The following is a 25,140-nucleotide window of genomic DNA, read 5'->3' on the forward strand; positions in this document are numbered from 1 at the left end:
TCATCATTTACTTACTATCATATTCTGCAGCTATTCAAGTTTATTAGGAACAGTCCCTTCCTTCATAAACCACTAGCTCTGTTTGCTCCTATTTTTTCCACAGTGGAAGGGATGTAAGGTTTACAGGTAGTGGTCTTTTCCATGTGAGTAGCTGTGTGGGAAAAGTGCTCCTACTCTCCTCAGTTGAAGAAAGAGCAGTGGATCCAAGATATAGCTCAATAGTCTGTCTTTTACCCTTTGAGAAAGTAACAGTGTAACTCACCGGGAAATAAAGAAACAATGACCCAAACAGGATAGTCTCCAAGAGAATAAGTCCTGATGCCTTAATGCTCTGGAACAAAAAGAAAGAAAGAAAAGGAATTAGAGTAATGAAGCCATTACTTTCTACTAGTGTAACTTGAAAGGTTTTGAGTAGTCAATTATGTAGGTGAATTATACATGCAACACAATTTAACTTTTTTTTTAAGCACAGTGTAGAACAGTGATTAGCACATTGGTTTGCAAATCTTTCCATCTGGACTAGACACTGACTGTTGTTGTGTGACTTGAAGTCATTTCTGACTTATACTGACCCTAAGGTCAATCTATCACATGATTTTTTTTGGCAGAGGGGTTTTGCTTTGCCTTCCTCTGAGGATGAAAGAGACAATGATTTGTCAAAGGTCACCACTGGGTTTCCATGACAGAGTGGGGATTTGAAACCTGGTCTCCAGAGTCCAACACTCCAACTACTACACCACAGTGGCCCATGCTCAATAATGAGATTCAAATAGCTTTTTTAATTAAGGGGCTGTACAGACCGCCCCAAGGGGAAGCCTGCAGTCGCCTCTTTCTTCACCAGATTGGGGCTGTGGCAACCACATGTAGCAACACAAAGGGCGCTATAGCCGCCGGTGCCACTGTTTTTCTGTGTTCCTTTGGCACTGTGTCATCTGTGGTGGGGCATGTGGCATCATGCCAGCATGGGGGCAGAGTCAGGGTGTGCATCATGCAGATGCCACACACCCCACTTTGCTCCCATGCCAGCCTTTATGGCTGGTCTGTACAGCCTGTTAATTAATATGCTCATAACTAAGTTTTCCATAGTGAGATGTATTTTTTAGTTAATATGCTAGGGTTGTAGAGTTGATGTCTATGTAAGAAAAGCAAGTGTAAGTTGAAGCACTACATTATTACTGTTGCCCAGACAATATTCAGTCAAAATATCCATGACGGTGAGGGGAATGAAAATAATATTTCCACGAAGCAAAATGAAACCAAGATCACACATTTTCCCCTTGATGTCTCAACACAACAACAACAAAAATCCTCTGCCACCCCACTTTTTCACCTGCTTTAAAAATATCCCAGTCTCTTTCTCTTTCTCCCACTTTCCCTTTTATGCTCAGCTTACTTCAATTGCTGCGAACTGGGTTTAAAATGCAAACTCAAGCATTGGGAGAGGAAAGACATAGGAGGAATCTTGCCCTTCCTAATAGGCACAGGCAAAGTCAAACGGCTGCAGTCTCTCCTAGCTTCTGTGTTCTTCCACAGTAATATTTTTTTTGTTAACAATAAAATTGGCCACATGGGTCCCAGTTTTCAGCTGTGAGATGTTGGAGAGTAGGGAGTTACCCAGCAGCTGATACTGTGAGCTGATCACAACTCAAAAACTAAGCAATTCTGCTCAAAGACTATTCAGGGGTAGGGATTTCCTTTTTAAATGTCTGGAAACTTTTGGGGAAGTGTAACTGCATGCCTCCCTAGAATGCTCAACTTTCTCTTTGGCATCTCCTTTTAACTATTTTGGCTTGTGGCAACCAAGTGCATGTGGTTCACAATGACTGGCATTTTGAAATCTAGTGTCATGCTCAGAAGGCAAACTGGAATATTCCTCCATCTTATTGTGTTTCTTTAACTTGACCTCTTCTCCTGCATGATCAGAGTAAGAAGTATGACCTTATTGCATGTGTAAGAAGTGGTCATGAGAGAAATGAACCTGAAGGTGCTGCTGACATTCCTCAGTGACTTATGCATCTTGTTGTCAATCATTTATTTCTGCTTGGTTTACTCAGCAACTTCTTATGCTAGGGAAAACAAGAAATCTGCATTTCTTTCACCATGGAGAATCATTAACTATCCCTTTGCTGAAATAGTTCAGCTATCTCTGGGCACTGCTTCTTCCTACAGGCTAACAAACCAAGCGGCTTCTTTGGTGTAATGAGGCTTGTCATAAATGTCAAAATATTTCCACATTAGCCTCTCTTGTGGCTATACTTGTCAGGAAACTACCATTAACTGACTGCATATATGGCAAACATAAAAGATTGTGATGAAGACAAACACTGGTATAAATTCCTATGAAGGCACAAGCTTTGGACCAGTGGTATCAGTGAACCAGTGCTGGAGACAGGGGACTCCTGTGACTTCCTTTTTTAATCATAAGGGACAATGACCTATTTGTGAGTATCCTTGGCATTCCTTGGTCCCTCTGAGTTAAAATGCCATCCTCACATGGAGGAGTGGGTTTTCACAACAAAATGTACTGTTTTGAGTTATCCCTGTTATTGTGCAAATTATTTTGAAGTAACTTGTTCTGGGATGGGGATTTGAGGTCCAGTTAGTTTTTTAAAAGACCATTGCCTTCTGGAGATGAAGGTCTAAATCCTGCTCTAGCTAAACTGATACAAGTGGTGATGGATGCCATTGGAATAGCAGCCTTGAAGAAAACAAGGCATTAGAAAGTACTGGTCCTACCATTAGAAATGATGATGGCTCCCACCTCAGGGGACAACGTACAAAGCTCACCTTTATCCCTTGGGAGAGTCTTCCCTGCTCTGAGGACCCTGACTCAATGCACTGCAACCAGAGATGGGTGGTGGAAAATATTCCACAGAAAATATTTTGCTAAATAAAGGATATGAACTTCTAGTTACTCTTCTAACAAGATAAACATTGACAAGCCCCAGTACTCATAGGAATCGACTAACAAATGAACACACTGCTAAGCTTGTTTCGGTTTCACAAAATCTGTTGGGACTCAATCAGTCCAAAGTACAAGTAGTCAAGAGAAAATATGATATGTTGCCTGTGCCTAGCAATTCACACAAATCCTTTTGTGAAATACTGAATCAGATTTTTTTCTCAACTTGAAATCTAACTGATTAGTAGTACACAGAGTGACTGAGTGAAGCTGAAGTTACTACAGTTCTCCTTCAGCAAAAGTATAGTTAAACTATTGATATAGGTGAGGTACAGATCTCTTTAGTTCTACAGTCTTTTTAAAAATGTTCTTTCAGGCATAGTCATTTTTGTTAAGGGCAGTATATGGAATTTGCTTAGCATTATTACAAATATTACATTAAACGATTGCCACAAAATGCTTTGAATGTGTATGAATGCAATATAGAAATCAAACATGCTAAATGAGATAGCACTATTAAAAGCATTTTTCTACTTTTATGTTGTGTGCCAAAACATTGGGGGTTGGGACCTGCTTTGAGGTGGCTGTGCATAATCCAACTGATTCACAATACCTAGCAGGCCTTGGTTTAAATAACCAGATGGCACTAGTCCATACTTAAAAAACCAGATGGCTTCGGCTTAGTAGGTAGCAATATTTTCTTCTCCTGTAAGAGCTGAACTGAGTGATTTCAAGAAAGGAGGTTCAATCCACTGGGAATAGCTTCTCAGCAAACCTCACTGAAATGAATGGTTCTTGCAAAAGTGCACAGATCCAAACTGTTCCTGATTTCTCATGGGGGCAAACTGATGGAGAACTATAAGTAAACTCTAAATTTGCTTTGAGGAAGTCATTAAAGTTTTTAGATTGTTGGCTTGCATCAGATTAAACAGTTTCAAGCACACAGGATTCTGAACTGAAGAAAATGTATTACAGTGTGCTCGTGCCACACACGGGTGCACTATACGTAGCTTTAACCTTACATGGAAGGTTAAACCGCTGCAAATTCAGTGGTGCACATGCCATGCCAACTGTGGGGATGCTCATCCATTAAAACAAATGGGGTTGAACATACATGTTTTCCCCCATATTGGGGGTGGGTGGGTCTGGAACGGATTTAGTTTGAACAGGCTATTAATGTAGTATAGTTCTGTACAGACTGATAAAACAATTAAGTTTGATGATGGCAGAATTTCTATTCTAAGTAGTTGTTATGGATGCTGAAACAACCCAGAATCCTAAATAATTCTGTGAATGGCTTCTTCTTGCAGTTTTGTTGTTGCTGTTGTTGTGTGCCTTCAAGTAGCTTCCGACTTATGGCGACCCCATCATTGGATTTTTCTTAGCAGGATTTGTTCAGAGGGAGTTTGCTATTGCCACCGTCTGAAACAGAAAGAGTGTGACCTTGCCCAAGGTCACTCACTGGGTTTTCATGGCCAAGCCAGGATTCAAACCCTGGTCTCCAGAGTCATAACCAATGCTCAAACCACTGCACCATGCTGGAGGAAGGCTGAAACAAACTACAGGCCTTCTCACCATTTTTGTATTTTATGATTCCCAAATCCTGAAGGACCCAGTCAACTGCTTTTCCCCTTGTATACTGAAGTTGGAGAAATAGATCTAGAACAAGCTATGAATTATTTGTCTGCTTTGTAGAAAGCGATATTTCCCAGCTGAAGATTGAAGTCCTGCCTTCCTTTTCTCAGCCCTGCTATGGGTATGGGGAGGAAAAGAAAAGAAAAGGAAGGTACTGTAGGTGGGAGAATGCAAGATTTACCTTTCTTTCCAGATCAAATTTTAATCTCAGAGAAAAACGTGCAAAGTGATCAGAAGCACATTCGTATCTGCTAAGCTTTGGTGATTTCTCTATACCTGGGGGCTTTGCTTGTGGAGAAATAGATCATACCTAGGGTTGCCATATCCCGGCAAGGGGGGGACTTTCCCGCTTTTGGACCGTTCTGCACGGTCCCGCCACGGTTCTGGGCGCCCCCCGGGTTTTGTTAGGGCGCCGCCATGGCGGTGCCTTTGGCTGCTCTTACCCACCAATGTGGCTGCTCCTTTGGCTGCTCTTGCGGCCGCTGCCTCCGCAGCCGCCGCCACTGCCACCGCCACCGGCACCAAGCAAGCCCCCAGAGATCTGCGCGGGCGCGCACAGGGCTCAATTAGAGGCTGGAGCTCCTCTGGCAGGCTGGCCAATAATGGAACAGCCCGCCCCCTGCTTCAGGAGTCTGTGACTCCTGGCAGGGGGCAGGGCTGTTCTAGCTCTCTGCCCCCATTGGCCGCCCAGCTTAAAGAGGAGGAGCTCTCCTCTGTTTGCTCCCCGCGGGCCGGCAAGGAACTTCTGAGGCGGTGGGAGGGCTACAGCGGGCAAGCGGGGGCAAGGGAGGGCAAGCGAGGGCAATATTATTGTTATTAGCACCCAAAGGCCTAGCTGTGTGACGTCTGTTTGCAAAGGGACCTTCCATGATGATGATGATGATGATGATGATGATGATTATTCAAATACCTAGCTGTGTGAGTCTAGACTAGAGCAGGGCTGCCCAGCAGATGGGCAGGCCTGGTTGTGGCCCAGGGGACTGGTCACCCTGCAAGAGGTGTATTGGGGAGAAATCTGTGTGTGTGGATTATGGCTGTGGTGTGTTTGTATAACTTGATGGCTGTGGTGTGTCTGTGTTGTTGCATGCTTTCCACTTGTTCAGGACTCATGTCACACTCTCTCAGCCTCACAGAAATGGGGATTCAAAAATGGTTTTTTTCTTGGCAAGATTTCTCTTTGCCATCTTTCTGTGAGGCTGAGACAATGTGACATGGTCAAGGCCACCCTCTGGATTTCATAGCTGAGTTTGCATTCAAACCCTGATCTCCAGAGTCATGGTTCAGTGCTCAAACCATACATGACACTGTATGGCAAGAGGCCATGTTAAATAAAGCCATGTTAAATGCCCAAATGTGTGTCGTATGTGTTTTGGAATGGAGGGGGGAGGTTTGGCCAGAAAGGGAAGTACATTTCTGCCATCTGTGTAGGAATAATGCCAAAACGTCCTCCATTTTGATCATGCCTAAGAAACATGCATTTCTATTAACATTTTTTAAAAAGCAGCAATTTTTTTGTGTGTCTTCCATTTTTTTTAAAAAAGTGTCCTCCATTTGAAAATCTTGTCCTACATTTGGCCTACATTTGTCCCGGTTTGGAGGTCCTGACTTATGGCAACCCTAATCATACACTATAAATTACAGATGAGAAACATTGCCCCAGTGTTTGGGATGGGAACTTCCACAAACCCTTAATTTTTCCCATCCTGACTGGGACTTCACAGAAGTGAAGTTCAAATTCAAAATGATTTGAGAGCCTGCTATAAATGTTCCTCCTATTTTAATTTAATCAGTTTAATAGTACGGTATGAGCATTGTACGACAAATATTGATGCTTCAGAATCATTATTATTACTCTTATCAATATGCTAATTATGGCAATGTTGCTCTGCACCTGCCTCATACTGCATATTCATGTGTATGTGCAAATGCGTACGTGTGTTTAATTTAATATAATATGTGCATTCATGAAAAGGCATTTTAATTGATTAAAAAGCCAAGGCAAGCCTGTGTTCATGGAACTTTTTTTTTTTTTGGCTTTGTTTTATGACTGAACACTTGCAAGCTAATTTTAATGCAGGATGCATGGTTCCCTAATGGTGTCAGTTATTTAAGAGTGCCATTAAAAGCCTATAATATTACCATAATGAAGTCAAACATTAGTGAGTTAGAAGGGAGCTCTTCAGATAAGTTACCATCAGGCTATTAAACAGATGCCTTTTCTGGGTAATGGGATTATGGAGCTGATGTGCAGGCAACTAGCTCTGTAACATGACATCAGAATTGCTGCAAACACATGTATCACAATCTTGACAAACACAAAGGACTTGCCACAAAAAAGATGGGGGTGGGGTGGAGAGGAAGCAAAATCATTGCTGCTAATTCTCCTGAGCTTTCCTGCCAGGGATTTAATTGAGGGAACTGACAGGAAGTTATCCAGTACAAAATTTGTTTGATAGATGCTGTTGATTGTGCGGTGATTGCTTAGGAAGGCTAAATAGAAATGTCTGCCTATTTATAGAAAGAGGTGATTGCAGCTATTAATTCAAGCAGTGGGATTCAAGTATTTTATATGCATTTGATTTTTCTGGTTGCACAGAGTAAACAGGAAGGTTATTTTTAAGGCTGATTCATTCTCTCCAGTGGTACCATGAATGATACTTATTTGTCTTTTTACAGCCTAACCTATTATACCAGGACTTTTTTTTTTTTTTTAAAAAGTAGTTCTCCTGTCTACACAAATGCTCCAACAGACAGAAGAATGAAGACAAGAGGAAGAAGGCAAAACATGCTTTTCTCCTCATTTAACTATGGCCCGATACAGACAGGCGGGAAGTGGCATGCCAGCACTGATTCTAGGGTTCGGGAGCATGCAGCAACCGCATGCTCTGGAACCCTAGTCCATATGGACTCCGCCATAATGGTGGCCTCCCATCCACATGGGGGCCGCCATGATGACGTCACCGCAGCGCAGCGTCCAGATGTTGCTGGCAGGAAGTGGCATCATGGTGGCACCCCTTCCTGTTTGCGACACCACAAAAAAGAAGCCGCAGCTGCAGTACAGATTTGGGGCTTACAGGGGTGGCTTCTAGCCACTCATCTGTACTGCCCCTATGTTTTAAGTGGTGGTTTCTTGACAAGAGGCAGTAATTCTTACCTACTATTAATTTATGATTCGGCCTTAGTTCAGTAACGATATTCCGTCTATTCCTGCTTCCTCATCAAAGTGCTGCTGCCCAGATTGGTACCTCTCCAGTTTTTCCCCCATTGTAATCTTTCAATTCTTGTATATCTTCCACAGGGTTCTCTGTATTCTCATGGTATTGTACACTTTTGTATATACATACGCAACTGTACATCTGTGGAAGCACACCAGCTTTTGGCTGACTGACATATTATTCTTCCCAGCAGGGAATCCATTCATTAGAGCCTCATTTGGTTTATTCTGGAATAAACCAATAAATAAATAAAGTAGAACTCCCAAATTAGCTCCAGTAGTGCCACTTTTCCTCTCTGAAGCATACAGTATCCATGGAGTCCTTCCATGTGATTGTGAGTGTTGATTTTCCAGCAATATAAATCACATGCAGACTCCAAATATAATGATGGAGAAGGGCAGGGCTAGCACATCCACTGCATAGCTATATCTACTTACATCCAAAGAGAGCTATAGACTATGGGGTCCTCCAGCCCATTGCAGATACAGTGTCTTACAGGAACTGATGGCTACCACCCCATCCGGTAAGCTGTGTTAACTTGAACACTCTTGACTAGCAAACACCAAGTCTGTTATTGGTTTCTCCTGAGCTGCGCAGAAAATGAGAGCAGTGGCATCTCAAAGGGGTGCAACCCGCACTGGGTGACATCCTAAGTGAGGTGACACCATTTCTCCCCAAAACCTGAGGTAGGTGGCGAAAGGAGACAAGCTAGGCCAGCATCTCTCTCCACTCTGCTTGCTGAGCCTGGAAGGTGGTGGTGGTGGTGTTTCCAGTGGCTCAGTGTCCAGAGGAAGGAGAGGAATGGCTCACTTGATATGTCATCAGTGAGTGAGCCAGGCCTCTCCTTCCTCCAGCCACTGAGTTGAGAAGGCATTGGAGAATGCAGGCAGTGCCAACAAGCTGGAGGGGAAGCTGCCCTCCCAGCTAGGCCAGGCCATTATGACTGGTAAAGGAGATGGTTGAAAGGGTGTGTGTGTGTGACACCAAACCAAACAAAGCCACTGAATGAGGGGCTCCCTGTTTCAGTAGAACATGAACAACAAATTCTACCAGAGCTCCTTTATGTTTTCTGTTTATACCTTCACACTTTAATCCTGGCTAATTTTTCTTTCTCTTAGAACAAAATGCTTCAGACATCTCTACATCACATTCCAATCTATCACTCCTGTCCTTCTTTGAGGGAGAGGGTCAATAATAAACCAAACAAATCCCATTCATTCACTGTTTATAAAACTTAACAGAAAGCCACTGAGAATTAAACAAGCCTTTGGAGCTTTTCTGAGAGACTGGAGGATCGAATACTCTCCACAACTGTTCCAATTTGTCAGGGAAAGTCCCAGTTAATCCTCTGTCCTCCCATTTTTTTCAGCTGTTTTAAAAATGTCCAAGGTTCTCTTTCCATCTCACACTTTCCCCAATCATTCTCACCTGACTTCAGTTGCTGCAAACAGCTGCTGCAAACAGCTCAAAGTGCAAAGTTAGTTTGTGATCAATTAAATCAGGAATGGAGGAAGTAGAATCTTCCCCTTGCCACTAGACTCAAGCAAAAGCAAACTGCTGCAGCCTCTCCTTGCTTGTTTGTTCTTCTTCATGCCATGGCAGCTTTTGCCATGTTGACCACACTCTCATGTTGCTTGGCTGCACATTCCCTGGTTTTCATCTGTGAAATACTGGTCAGTATGACACTATTACTTGCACCTAGCAATTATATCTTCATACCAAGGATAATACTAATAAATTCCCATTAACTCTAGACCCTTTCAACTATGTTATACAGGATGTTAAAACTATGATGCTTTTTTTACTGGAATTTTTTATTAAGAGTCAAGAAGAAGACTGTGCTTTTGACATTTGTTCCAGGCTGCTCTAATGAGTTGCTGCTTTCACTATGCATGGGAGAATCCAATATTTCTCAGAATGTTGTGAAGTTTTAAAATGTGGATTTGAAAGCCAGGCCAAAGATGTCAAAAAACTGCCAACTGTATCATTTGTCTTTCATTGCTGTTATAATAATAATAATAATAGATTTTATTTTTATCCCGCTTTTCCACGATTATCAAAGCAGCTTACGGATTAAAATTCAACATAAAAATACATACATATCAATAAAAACAATGTAAAAAATATAATATTAAAAACTATTACACAGCCAGCTTGGTTGAATCGATCAAAAAACATTGCAAAAATCATTACGCAATAGGGGGAGAGAGCATAATATCACATCTCATGGGGGGAAAGCTTGGTGAAAGAAAAAGGTCTTAAGATTCTTTCTGAAAAGATCCAGGGAAGTGGTGGAACGGAGCTCGTCTGCAAGGTTGTTCCACATTTTTGGGGCCGAGATGGAAAAGGCCCTTTGCGAGGTCACCGCATATTGCTCAGTTGAGACCTTCAGCAGATTCTTCCCGGCTGACTGAGTGTGTGGGGCAGATTAAATGGGGGGGAGACAGTCCTCCAAGTACCCTGTCCCAAACCATTTAGGGCTTTATAGGTAATTACCAACACCTTGTATTGGGCCCAGAAGCGAATAGGCAGCCAATGGAGATCTTTTAGGATAGGTGTTCTATGGTCTGCCCTGGAACATCCAGCGACCAATCTCGCAGCCATGTTCTGCACTAATTGAAGCTTCCGGGTTTGGTACAAGGGTAGCCCCATGTAAAGTGCATTACAGAAATCCAATCGAGAGGTTACCAGAGCGTGTACTACAGTTTCAAGGTCCCCCCGGTCCAGGCAGGGTTGCAGCTGGCGTATCAGCCGAAGCTGATAACAAGCGCTTCTGACCATCGCATCCACCTGAGATGTCAGTTGGAGTTTCATATATGTGGTTTCACTATTTGCATGATTAGGTATGTTTATTTTTAAAACATATTTTATTCATTTTCAACAATCTAAAATACAATTTGCCATAAGCATAATCATTATTAGCAAACATTCTCTAACAGATACATTTCTTCATATTTATTGTTCCTTCTTTTTTCCTAATCTTTTTCTTTTTCACATCCCACCTACAGAGAGATGGCATTTCTCCCCTCTATTCTTGGCTTCTGTGGCTGTAACCTTCCTTTCTTATCCTCAAAATCTCTATACTCTTATACTATCATTCCAACTCTTTAAATGCTTACCACCAATATGCACTGCAACTATTAACTTTCTGTATTATTTACACTATTATTCTCTATTATCTGTTGACTCCCTTTCCCCCCTAAATTCTCCTTTCTCTACTAGGCTGACTAATCTTTAAGCAGTGAATCCTATGTAAATAAATCCCCCCATTTTTGATTAACATAACATGATTAGATATTTTTATGTAGAATCTTTTGCATAGTTTATTTTCCTCTGTCAATAGTCAAAAGTCTGCAGATTAAATACAGTACAATACAATTCAACAAGTCTTGGAGATAGGCAGGCAAGAAACTTTTTATGCTCTGTACAGGAAGCAGGCCATGCAGAATGTACAGTCAGGCTAATCTCACTTTGCTCCCTCTGCCATGTGAACCAGCAAGAATCAAAGCAAGCAGATATATCCCATACGTTTGGAAAATGAGTTGGGGAACCAACCCATGTTGTTGCTGGGTTCTTTGATGCACAGCAAAGTGCTGGATAGAATGTTAATGGGGTTGAGGACTGAAAACTGGTTCCTAGTCTCAGGGGTTTATCACATGAAGGAGATTGAGAGTTTATCCCATGAATATCCTGGAAAAATTGTGTACACAAAACGATTTCATACGACGTCACACAAATTAAAGTGGTCCCAAAGTAGCATTAACGTGCATGTTTTTACTTTCAGGATTTCAGTGACAATGCACTTTATTTGCGCAGTTACGTGTGATAATTATTCACACAATTACTTGCCATTTTCTCTTTATTTGCAGGATGCTTTAAATGCACTTTAATCTCTCTTTAATGTAGAAATTAGGTCCAGTGTGAAACTCCTCAGAAAGCTTATCTAAGAGATTATGGAAATAGTAGTTAAAATCAAGACGGGCATGGCCACTACCTAGATCATCTGGTTTCAGAAAGCTAAGCAGTATCAAACCTGGCAAGTATTTGGATGGAATACTTCCAGGGAACACTAGAGATCTCCCATTAGGACTAGAAAAAGATGCTGCTTGAAAACCTGGAGAGCTGCTTCCAGTAAGAATCGGCCATACTGGGCTAGATGGACCAATTCCAATTAGGTCCCTATGTTCCCACTTCAAATCACTGTCTGAAAATAGTGGAGATCCCTTCTCAGCCAGGACTGGGCAGGAGGAAACATGGACATTCTGCAAATCAGATCTGCACCTTCTTAAGGAAAAAATAGGCCTGATGAGCAGAAACACCCCCTCTCCAAAATTATTATTATTATTATTATTATTATTATTCTGCATTGTGGAAGTCAGAAGTGTTTTAACCACTCAGAGCTGACCCTGCCTACTGCTATCCTTACTGCAACTAGTTTGGCATTCAATACTTGAGAAAATCTGGGCACTTATTCAAGCTGTTACATTATGGCTGTAGTAATCAACTGCAATTTCCCCCTTAGTAGCAAATTTGGGTCACTACCTTATAAATAAAGAAATCCATGACAGATGAAACAGAAATATTACAAGGGGAGAGGTTTCTGTGTTTACCTTTGCTTTGCGAAAACGGTAGACCACAAGCATGCTTATGAAGTCCAACAGCATACAGAGAGTTTGGAATGAGATGATAGCAAGCCGTAAATATTTGTCCTCCTGTGCATAGCAGGGAGTGTCATCTGTACAGTATGAACATCCTTCCCTGCAGGGCAAGCAGGCATAGACTTCCCCAGACATCTCGCCTCCAGAAAAATGGCTCTCTGCATTCTTTCCTAAAAGTATCAAAGACAAAGGAATAAAAATATATCATTTAAGGAGTGTGGGGGAAAGAAGGCCATTGAGCTTACCTTCTTGGTGACCACATCCTACATTCCCATTTAATGAACTGTATGTGGCATTCATGCATCATTGTCATTTGGGAAACAGAAATGGTCCCTTAAGGTGCTTTCAGGGTTAGACTTTGAGGCAGCTGAGTTCTTAGGAGGAAGATGGAATAGGAATCAAATAGGTATATAAGTGCGGTGTAGTGGTTTGAATGTTGGACTATGATTTTTGGAGACCAAGGTTCAATTCCTACCTTGGCCATGGAACCCACTGGGTGACTGTGGGCATGTCACACTCTCTCAGCCTCAGGGGAAAGCAATGGCAAACCTCCTCTGAACAAACCTTGCCAAGAAAACCAATTCTACCACATGTAACACATCAACAGTGAGAGTCACCAGAATACCCAGAAATACAGAGAGAATAGAGACAATAGAAATGTGCAAAGGAAATTGACTTTTGGCTGTCTCAGTTACACCTGGGACAGGGGGGAAAAACCACCACTCCCTGTTCTGATTTTGAAAAGTCACAACTGGCACCAGAAATTAATGGGGAATGGACTGGGCAGAAAGTATGCTGTTTGAATATTACAAAGAAAACCTGGCCAAAACAGGTACAATGCCCACCATATCCTAAAGCTTTGTGCCAGTCCAGGTGAACCCTTAAATTATAAAACAATGTCTAAATACACCAGATTCTGTTTGATCTTGGAAGTCAAGCAGGGTTGGCCCAGATTAGTTTTTGGATGGGAGACTTCCAACAAATATGAGGTGCTGTAGGCTATATTTGAGAAGAAAGCAATAGCAAGCCACCTCTGAATATTCCTTGCCCAAGAGAGCCAGAGTGGTGTAATGGTTTGAGCACTAGGCTACAACTGTGAGGACCAGGGTTTAAATCCTCACTCAGTCATGAAAACCCAGTGGGTGCCCTTGGGCAGGTCAAACTTTCTCAGCATCAGAAAAAGGCAAAGGCACACCTGCTCTAAAGAAATCTTGCCAAGAAACCCCCATGATAGTTTTGCCTAGAGTGACCAGGAAATGACTTGAAGGCACACGACTACAAGAAAGTCCTATGGAATTCATAGGGTCCCCATAAGTCAACAGGTGAATTGAAAGGACATACATACACAGACAAACACTCCTAATGCATGCAAATCCATTGCTTCCTTCTTTTCTCTCAAACCTTTCTTCAATATGGTTGGAACACATTTAATTAATGGCCACTAATATATCTCTCAAAAAGATTTCCTAGTTGTCATCTAGGCGGGTTACAGACCGCCGAAAAGTGGCGGCCTTCACCCGTCCCTTTCCCAGCCATATTGGGTCCTCAGCGGCCAGAGCAGCGGCCGCTGAGGCCCCAATCCGCCGCTTTCCAGGCTGCGGGGAAGCAGCAAAAGGCCCCTTCCCCATAGCCTGGAAAGGGGTGTCCTTGGGGCTTCAAGCCCCAAGGACACCCCGCGGCGGCAGGGAGGAGGAGAAAGGGACCGCTTGGCCCCTTTCTCCTCTGTGTCACCGGGCGCAGCCATCTGAAGGCTGCACCCAGCGACGCAAACGGCAAAAGGAGCTCCGTTTCGGAGCTCCTTTTGCAGCTGGGGTAGGGGCATACTATGCGCCTTGGTGCGGCGTGACGATGTCACGTCCACGCCGCCCCATATAGAGGCGGCTCAGTCATGACGTCATAATGGCGGCAGCCGTGTGGAACGGGCGCCGCCATTTTGTGCACGCTCCCGCGTCCTAGGGTTGGGGGCGTCTGGAAAGGATGCCCCTTTCTAACCCTAGCATGCACTTTAAGGCCCATCTGTAACGGGCCCTAGTCTGTTTATGAGCATGAGTTAATTTTAGTTTAAGTTACTTGTCAATGATGATCACTCAGAATTATTTATGTGTGCATCTACATCACTTCATTTCTCTGTAGCAGTTACTGTAAACATAATGAATGTTAGCTAAACATAGTATAGTGTATTTGATATAATATTCTAAATGTAGTGTTATATCTCTGGTGAGCCATTCACCAGCGATGAAATGCTGGTTTTGCAGTTAAGGATGCTTACAAAGTTTATTCATATTTCCTAACTTAATATATTCCCAGTGTTTCTTCAATTTTTGTATTTCCTCAAATTTTGTGATAAGCAATAGCACTCTTTCTCTTCATGTCAGAAATAGCAACTAAAACAGTTGCTTTTAGCTACTTAAAAAACTTATAAAAGTACTACTAGACATTGGCCTATGGCACAAAATTCACTCTTCTTCTGTTTACCTTATTGTCACCATAACACCAATAACAGAGCACAGGACAGCAATTAGGGACACCATATAAGCCAGCATCTAAACCATGTGATATTCCTCTTCCATGGGTTATGTTGGAGTGCGCAAAATGCAGCCCGTCAGATGTTGTCAGACTGAAATTCCCATCACTCCTCACCATTGGCCGGCTATAGCTGGTGAGAGCTGCAGTTCAATAGCATCTGGAAAGGTGCACTATGCCCACCCTGGTTTATGAAAGGGTACACCTCAAAAGTAACAAAAAATATCATTAGATCACAAAGAGTCCTTATCTCCTTTTAAATTACAACAGTGGTAGGGGGCATTAACTAACTTAGTTATACCTTTGTTATTAGGAAAATGAATTCATGACAATTAATTAGTCATTTGTAAGAGCAAATGGGATGTAGTGGTTTAAATCCCTGGACTCTGGGAGACCAGGGAAGGAATCTCTGCTTGGCTGTGGAAACCCACTGGGTGATCTTGGGCAAGTCACACTCTATCAGCCTCAGAAGAAGGCAAAGGAAAACCCTTGTTACACAAATTTTGCCAAGGAAACCCCATGATAGGGCCACCATAAGTCAGAACCAGTTTGAAGGCACACTTCAACAGTGATTTGTGACTACTGTAATTACCACAGCCTAGGCCCATGATGGTGAACCTATGGCATGTGTGCCAGAGATGGCACACAAAGCCATTTTTCCTGTCATGCGGAGGGGGAGGAGGGGGAGGAAGAGGCGCGTGCCTGTTCCTTCTCCTTCCTGGCCATCCCAGGCCTTCAGCTGCCTCTTTGGAGGCAGCTGAAGGCCATGGATGGCGCATGGGGAGGAGGAGGAAGAAGATGCTGTCTTTACAGACCTTGAGTTCAAGCATGACCATTTCTCCTCACAGATGGAATCAGTTCTGCAACTGAGCCCTCACTGGAGCTTCAGAGGAATAAACAGGGCTGTTTCTTGACATTTTGCATGAGAAACAGAACTAGAAAACTTGATTCCATCTGCCTTGCAGGGACGTAGCTAGGATTTTAGGAAGGGGGGGTCCAGACTAAGTGCCACCATTATAATGGGGCTTGGGTGCAGCGGCGCAGCGGCGCAGCAGCACACACCATTCATTTTTCTAATGGTAGGGGGGTACGGACCCCAAGAACTCCTCCCCCTTGGCTATGTCCCTGTACCTTGCTATCTCAGCAGCCCACTTTGCCTCCCAATTCTGCCTTGACCTACAACTGTGCAGCCTCACAGAAAGCAGAAGGATGGCAAAGTTTTAAGTGGCAGAAGCATCTGCCCGGTAAAATCTTGATTATTAATGATGGTGAGCAAGCAAGAACACAGCTTGACTTTCAGATTCCTTGCTGGGTTTGCAGAGCTGGCAGTTAGATAAACAATCTTTTAAAAAAACAAATGCTCTGAAGAAATTTCAGAGTATTAGAGGCCTCAAAAATAAAATCTGCACAGTTCCAAGTCTGGAGAAATTGCCTTCTAAAGTAGAAACCTAAGCCACATGTTTTTAGGCAACATCACATCTGGCCCCATATCTCTACTCAGTCTCTTGGGTCAATATGTAAAATCTGCCCAAAATAGCCACAGCAAAACACAACCGATTAAAACTGGAATCCTAAATGCTTCATGTGTTAATTAAGACCCATAGAAAAAAGTGGAGCAGCTGGATTCCAGTACCCATATGTAGGATTGCACGGCTCATCTGATTTTTTAATTTTCTTTCCCTTATTTGGTTGCACAGAGTCTTTCTCTGACTCTCTTCACAACTCTGTTTTCTTGCTGCAAAATACTTGTATTTTCATATACTGTCCAAATCCATCTCTCTTCCTGTCAGACTTTTGCAAAACAGCTATACAAAACAATAGACCTTCAGGTCACACTGCTTTTTTTTACAGCAGCAATCACCTCCACCAGCTCCTCATCTTGCATTCATTTCAGTGATAATAGCTCTTGGATGTCCAATGCTAGCAACCTTTCATTTCTCCTTTGTGTTGCAGAGGAAATGACAGGCTACAGTTTTCTGTTTTGAACCAGTGGCTTTTCTTTCATCATTTGACAATCTTCTCCGCTCTTTGACACAAGCTGTCTTATCCTTTGGTTTTGATAAGATACATATATTCAGTTTGGCAGACAGAGCATCTGATCAAACAACTCCACTTCCTCGAAAGAGGATTTCCCTGTCTTTCTTATTATTTTGTGGTGGTTTGTAAAAAATATTTTTATTACTTTCTCCCTAAATTACCTACTTACATAAATGCAGTTTAATCAGTGTTATTAGTAACTCAATTTGATGTGTTATTTGTTCATACCCTACTACTATCCCAATATAGGAGGGTTGGTCTCTGTTGTCCCACATTTTCAATTTCCTTCCTCCTACCCCTTTCCTCCTTTGTCCTTAGCTTCATTCAGTGGCTGCTGACTGAGTGCAAAATGTAAAATGTAAAATTGGTTTGTACTCCATTACCTTTGTGGGAGGAGAAGAGAGGAGAGGGGAGGTGGAAATTTTGCCCTTACCAGCAGGCTCAGGCAAACTACAGTCGATCCTCTGTATTGGTGGGGGCTCTGTTCAGGGTCCCCACTAGTGGGACCTCAAGTCCCATTATTATCAATGGATGCATGATGTGTGCATGACCATGTTGGCAAAGCAGTGTGCATGCTCTACCATTGACAATAATAGGACAGGGCCATTGAAAAATGCTCCAATCTGTGGATAGCTAGCCTACCCCTAAGGAGGGATGACTGTACTGCAGTCTCTCCTAGTTTGTATCTGTTTCCTCCTTAATAGCTTTTGCCAGTCTGACCACATTATGATGTTCCTTGGCCACATATGTCCCAGTTTTCATTTGTAAAATGTTGGAGGATATGTTTGCTTTCTATATAATCCTTTTTAAAACTCTACAAAATGGTTAGGAATAAATTAAAGCTTAATTCACAGAGAATCTCTAAAGGCATTCTAGACAACCAGCAGCCTGTCTCCTAAGGCCTAAATCAATTCAACATCAACTGGGGAAAAATACCTCACTAGTGTAGTTGCACTGGATTAAACTTTTTGGGGTATAAAATTGACACCTGCATTGAGTTAAATATTGAATTTACTGAAATAAAATTGTTCTAATTTGAACAATGTTGTTTCCTTTTTAAAATATTAAAATATAAATATCATATGTACTCAATTATAAGTTGACCTCATGTATAAATTGAGGGCAGGTTTGGGAGCCAAAATTATGAATTTTGATATGACCCATGGATAAAACAAAAGTAAAACATAGGGGCATGGATGCAAAGACCAAAGAATGTAAAAATCCAGCAGGCATAAGTATTTGTGCTCACCCTAAAGTCTGGATGGATGAGACAGTAGAAGGGGATCAGTGCTTCCAGAACAGATTATGCTCTTGCTTTCACCAGGGGATGGTTCCTTTTTAAATAACAGTTAAGTGCAGTACTTACATTGACCCGTGGATAGGTCGTCTCAGGTTTTTTGGGTCAATTTTTTGACCTAAATTTCTAGACATACACATGAGTATATACACTATATATGAATGTGTGAATGAAAATATGCACACTTAATAGAAAAAAGGGTAAAAAGTCTGAATACCATTGCTTTAAACAATTCCCATTGAAGTATAACACTTCCAGAACTGTTCACTGAGTGCTCTTGTTCTCTCACTCTCTTGTTCTCTCCCACATACAGATTTCTCAGCCCTAATGAAGTTTAGATTCCCACCCATAATCTCTAATTTTTCTTAAAATAAGACAAATATCAATTTTCTTTTTTAAAAAAATCCTGATTTAGATACCCTCTTTCTCCTTCAGTTCTGTTTAATTTTGAGATTTGCATAAACACTGTACTTAAATAATAATTTAGAGATTATAAACACTGGTTTTCTTCCATTTATTAATCCATTTACAGTGTTCCCTTCACATTAGCTAGGGTAGGGGCACAGGACACCCGTGAAAGTGGAAAAAACACAAATGACAAAAACACTGTTTTTTCCTGAGAAAACACCTCTCTAGAAATTTCTAGGTCCTCTGGTGCAACTCTGTGGTCAACATCTGCCAGACATTGACCACAGAATTCTGCTGAAGGAGCTACAAATCGTTAGTGGATTGTTTTCTCTAGGAATCTAGGTCCTTCAATGCATCTTTTGGTTAAAGTTGAGCATAGAGTTGCACTAGAGGACCTAGATATTTCTGGAGAGAACATACTAATACAATCCATGAATAATCAAATCTGCCAAAATTAAACCCACAAATGTGGAGGGATGGATGTGTGTGCACACATGCACCAAAGCTGCACAATGCCATAGGATAGGTCCAACATTGGAGGATATTTACTTGGAGAGAAGGATTTACCTTTTTTACCTTTTTTGCACAACAATGTTCCATTTACATCATATGCATATAGAATTAGAAGTAAGCCCTGATAATTTCAGTGTTTTGTTTTTTAAAATGTTAACCATACTTTGGGAGTTTTTGGAACTGACTTTTTAAGGCTTTGTAACTATAAGCATACATATTTTAACATGAATGATTAGCAGCAGTGTGGGGGCTTCTACCTACCCCAACACTACATCCACCAACTATGGAGACTTCCACTTATTCCTACCTCTGCCACCAATGTGAGAACCTCCTTCTGTTCCCCTGCTATGGTATCAAATATGAGAACTTTCTAGAAGTCCTTGTAGTTCTTGTATGAGATTTTATTCCCCTAATCTTGCCATGGGACACACCTATCCTTGACTAAGTGCTGCCCACACAGACACCAAGTGTCTGATCTCAAGCCTTCCAATATTCCTTATGCGCTGTTCTCAGAAGCACAAATGGATAATATTAATAAAAAAATAGTTTCCAGAAATTGATGATAAGATCAAAGACTACTCATTTAATACTCCTAAATCCTGACTGACACTAACTATAACTCACATCTCTCATATGTATTACTAAAACCCACCCTTATATCTCTCACTCTGGCCCTGAGCAGACAGTCCAGAAAAGTACAGGCTGAGCATGTGCTATTTTGGCCCAGGTGCCCACCTGGGTTAGTCGCCAGGGACAGACAGGTGTTTACATCTGTCAGCCAAGTGACCTGACACACAGCATATGTCTCTGAGCTGTTACTCCTACTGGGAAGCTCCTTGCCTCCCTGTCTGGCACAGAAACAGAACTCCTGGCTGCACTCATGGGGCCAGGCACTCCATGTCAGACATCGTGATGGGAAGGGGCGGGGGGGGACGACTTCCCAGTAAAAGTGGTGGTGTAGAAAAGCAAAGAGTGTACAGGAGCCATTTAAACAGCCAGGATACGCTGTGGAGTTTCCAGGAAAGTCTGCAGCAAACCGGGGGTCAAACTGGCCTACATTAAAGGCTATTTATCCTGGGATCAGGGCAGAACTGTGTCCAGTCTGCCCGGATCTGGCCCAGTCCTGCCCAGGGATTTTGGCCTGCATTGTCCAAACAGAATGAAGTAAAACCAGGAGGAACACAGGTTTTATGGCCCATGCGGACAGACCCATTGTCTCACTCATAAACTGACTGCCCTAACTATTCTCTGTCTCTTAAGTTTATCGCACCGGGTTCTCGGCCCGGCCCGACAGGAAACGGAAATGAGTGGGGGACGGATTTTACCGCACACACCCGTCCCTCACTTGTTCCGTTCCCCCTCTCTTCCTTGCCCTTTCCGTTCCAGAGGGGACGCTTTTTGAGAACTGTTCAGAACAGTTCTCAAAAATTTCCCCCTCTGGAACGGATTAAGAACGGAAGAGAGGGGCGGATGCGTGCGGTAAAATCCGTCCCCCACTCGTTCCACACTCAGCCCTGCTCCTTCCGTTCCGTTCTCAGAACGCATGGAAGGAACGCAGTGCGATAAACTTCTCTGACTCGACTCTGACTAACTCTAACATCTCCAACCCCTAATCCTAAATCTCACAAATTCTTAATCCCAACCTTGACATACCCAACGCTTGCTCTGCCATTCACACATCCCTCAGACATTCAGCCAGTCACCCTCAATATGCCATACTCTTGCCAGCTCCCAACAGATCTTTTTCTTATTACATTTGTTACAACTTGCATACCTAACCATATTACATTAATTTATCTAATAAATGCAAAAATCTTCCCGGTCTATAATCTCACAAACATCACTTCCATTCTTCCTGTCAGTAAATATGATGTAAATTGACCTTTGCAAAAAAACTAAATGTAAATATGGAGTAAGAATATGGCCTTGTCTGTACTGGCCAGGATATTCCGGGGACAGCTTGGAATATCCTGGCCCCCAGAGCTGCCTTGACCTTTCCCCATTGTATGGCCCTTCATTCCTGCATGGAGGCAGCTGCCTGCATGCGTGTCTTACTGAAACACTCGGCTGGTTGTTCACTTCTGAGGGTAGAACAAGGCACTTAGGGACAATCACATGGCTAGGCACCTTATTTTAACTTCAGAGTAAGCAACTGGCGACAGTGGCAGATGCGCAGGGTGGCTCAAAGGGATGCATGTGGAGAACGCCACTCCAGTGCAGGAGCGGAGGGCTCTGTAACTTCCCAGAAGGTCCAGAATAAAAAGCAAGGGTTTTTTTAAAAAAGTATTATGGGTATTTTACGCCAGTTCTGCTGCTGAACATGCCAAACATTTTCTGGACTGTTTGCACCAGAACCAGGGGTTGTGCCATGTATTGTCCAAACAGAACGCCACTAGAGTGGGGAGGGGGAACAGGCAGACAAGGCTTAAATAGAAGAGAAACAGTGGGAGGGAGGGTAGTTAACATGGGTAACTCTTTTTATAATACACTGTCTTATACTGATTAAAATATTCTATCACAAAGGAGAATAAGCAAACTCTCTCTTTCAGGAAATAGATGCAGCTTTTAACAGCAGAAGCAGAGAAACACAATTAACATGGACCTCTGATTTCTGGCTTCTGAAAGTCTATATGCTGGGGGGGAAATAAGCTATTTTACATAGTTGTATTATATAAAAGCAATTTTCAAAGAAAAATTAGCAAAACAAATATGCCCTCATAAATTGAGAAAAGAACAAATTTCTGATCTAATATTCATGCCAAAAATTGTTACTGCCCAGTAGCAAAGCACTTCTTTAAAAAAAATACCCAAATTAATATTTATTTACAAATCAAACACACTTCAAAGTAGATATGTTTTACCAGATTCTCCAGAGTATCACAGATGACAAACCACAGGCCTAAATTTCCTTAAGTGATTATATAATCCCTGAGTTGCAGGCCATTGGGAATATACTGTATAACCCTGACAAGGATAAAAAGGAATCCTGCATTATTAATGTGCTCTCTCTTTCAAACTCAAGCAAAGGCACTTACTGTGAAAGCTGTTCATTGAAAATATTTTGGGATTATAGAATCCAGCTTTACAAATGCATGTGTAGGCTCCAAGTACAAATCCAAGGCCTTTAATTGGCATACACTGTAAAAAAAGAAAGAAAGAAAGAAAGGGAAAGATGAAAGATGAAAGAGATGCCCACACTCTTTTATAAAGAGAGATTGTACATTTTGACACTAACAGCGCAATGGATTTCAACAAATCAAAAGTAACAGACTGTATAGACACGCTTTCTGTATTAGAACTGTCCTTCATTGAAACATTATAGTGATATATATTGATCACTCTCTTGGGTTTTGTAAAACTAAAAACAAACTTCAGATATATTTGCTGAATTTTGTAATATTTTGGATTTGACAGACACAGCATCAGCATGTTCATTGCATGAATACTTTATATGAAGATGTGAACTAAGAGACAGCATCCTGTTAATGACAAAGGAAGCAGAAGTCCAATGTATCCCTACATTTGTCTCTTTTTTTGTCATTGTGAAGGAACAGTCAGCCCTCCTTATCCACTGGTTTTTTTAATCCACAGATTCGACTATCCATAGCTTGAAATATTTCTAAAAATATATAAATTCCAAAAAGGAAACATTGGTTTTACAATTTTATATGAGGGACACCATTTTACTAGGCCATAGTATATAATGGAACTTGAGCATCGACAGATTTTGTTATCCCTGGGGGGTCCTGGAACCAAGACCTATGAAAGTTTGTACTAAAATAAATCAGTCTCAAATGCGATCCTAAAATATCTCTCCTCTCCCACCAACATCCTTTTCTGTTTTTATTTCCTTTTAATGTACATTTTTTAAAAAAATCCCTGCAAATACACTTATCCAACAATAAATAAATAAAATTATTTAGAACCACAAAGAAAAAAAGATTCTTTTTATTTCATTTTGACTGTATTCACATCAGCCCACGGTGCTGCAATATGTATGAATTCTAATTAGGATGAAAGTTATGAATCTTCCAGGTATTTTCCCAAAATGCAGAAGTTTGACTTCCTTTTTTCAGAAAAATGGAAGAACAGCACAATCTCAATAAGTGTGGAGACCTTCAGTGGTATTCTTCCATCTTTTTAAAAGGCAACAGTAATAGTATCCATCAAGTAAAGTGATCCTGTCATCACAAGTCAGAACACAACTCATAACTCTTTGGGTGGGTTATGACCTTATTCATTTTTTAAAATCACACTTTTAATTAGTACTGTAATGTCTCTCCAGGTAGTAATGTTTTAATGAAGAGAAGCATAGCAGAATATGGCCATAATTCTGTAATGTGATTTTCTTTAATGATTTAAGGTGCGTTACAGACCGCCGAAAAGCGGCGGCCTGTACTCGCCCCTTTCCCCAGTGTATCGGGGCCTCAGTGGCCAGAACAGCAGCCACTGAGGCAAAAGGCCGCTTCCCCACAGCCTGGAAAGGGGTGTCCTTGGGGCTTCAAGCCCCAAGGACACCCCGCGGCGGCGATGGGGAGGAGGAGAAAGGGGCCGCTTGGCTCCTTTCTCCTTTGCGTCATTGGGCGCAGTCATGTGAAGGCTGTGCCCAGCGGCGGAAACCAGGAAGGAGCTCCAAAACGTCCAGGGTTCGATTCCCTGTTTGGCCACAGAAACCCACAGGATGACCTTTGTTGAGTCACATACTCTCAACCCCAGAAAACACCATGTCTTACGGTCACTATAAATTGGAAATGAGTTGAAGGTACACAACAACTGTGAGACTACAAGTAGACTCTGACTTATGGCTACACTAGCATAGAATTTTCTTAGCAAGGTTTATTCAGAAGAGGTTTCCCATTGCTTTCTTCTATGGCCAAAAGAGTGTGAACACAGTCAAAACCCTAGTGGGTTTCCATGGCTGAGTGGAGATTTGAACCCTGGTCTCTCAAAGTCCTAGTCCAACACTCAAACTACAACACCGGCCAGTCTCTCCAACAATATGATGCTACAATATAATAATTGTCATTTATTAACACTAACACCATTATGACTAAAAGTAATTTTAGTATGAATTTAAATATTGATTAAAATTTAAACAAAATAAACAAGCAGAACCATCAAAATGTGGCAAATCCGTACTGAGCCTCAGATGGCTCCATATTTTACAGCTGATTGTGATATTTTATTATAATTTCAAACTGTAATGCATGTAGCCAAAGGTTATCATGACTTATTTAAGAGTCTAACAAATACAATCCATAATGTCACATAAAATATTAAATAAACATATTTGATAAAATGTCTTTGATCCAATTTGGAACTGTCAGAAAGTATCCATACAACAGATACACTGACAACATCCATAGGAGGTATGCCATAACCCCTGTCATAACACATAACAAACATACAGAAAAAAAATATAACACTCCCAAGAGTTTTGGCAAATCAATTGCAGTTCCACCTGTAACTATTACAACAGAGTGCCAATTTTATTTGATTATTCTAGCCATCACCAATCTTGCAACATCTGGTAAGGAATGTTTTGAACTATTATTAACACATTTTATGATGTGATTATGCTTTTCTTGTTCACATCTATTACCAGACAACATATTTCTTTTTAAAATCAGCAGAGGAGATGTTATGGCACAAGAAATTAATACAAAGAGCAAAGAAGAGTCTTTAATAATGTTACTCATCCTTGGTGTGGTGTGGTAATGAAACAAAAACATAACAAGTACATCTACTTGTGCTTCTATTTTCATCTTGGATAAGTTGGAGGAGATGGATACAGTGCTTTCATGATAAGTTTCCTGATGTTTTGCTTTATATCCTCACACCTGTGCTAAATGCCTGCAAATTTCATGGGCAAAAGCATTCCTAATGGTAAAGAGAGCTGATATACAAGCGAGCTAGGTGGAAGGGAGCTTTAAACTCTCCCCAGTACCCTTG

General features: G+C 41.7%; 1 protein-coding gene across 1 annotated transcript in view; it reads right to left on the minus strand.

Moving 5' to 3' along the window:
- The window catches only part of GPR158 (G protein-coupled receptor 158), a 150,006-nt gene that overhangs the window by 49,083 nt on the left and 75,783 nt on the right, over nucleotides 1-25,140 (minus strand). Inside the window, exons 3-5 of the mRNA XM_042477554.1 lie at nucleotides 22,224-22,326; nucleotides 12,363-12,580; nucleotides 263-331 (exon numbers count right to left, since the gene is read on the minus strand). Coding sequence (XP_042333488.1) covers nucleotides 263-331; nucleotides 12,363-12,580; nucleotides 22,224-22,326 — 390 coding nt within the window. The remainder of the gene's footprint in view (nucleotides 1-262; nucleotides 332-12,362; nucleotides 12,581-22,223; nucleotides 22,327-25,140) is intronic.

This window comes from Sceloporus undulatus, chromosome 6, assembly GCF_019175285.1.
Source record: "Sceloporus undulatus isolate JIND9_A2432 ecotype Alabama chromosome 6, SceUnd_v1.1, whole genome shotgun sequence".
Taxonomy (NCBI): Eukaryota; Metazoa; Chordata; class Lepidosauria; order Squamata; family Phrynosomatidae; genus Sceloporus; species Sceloporus undulatus.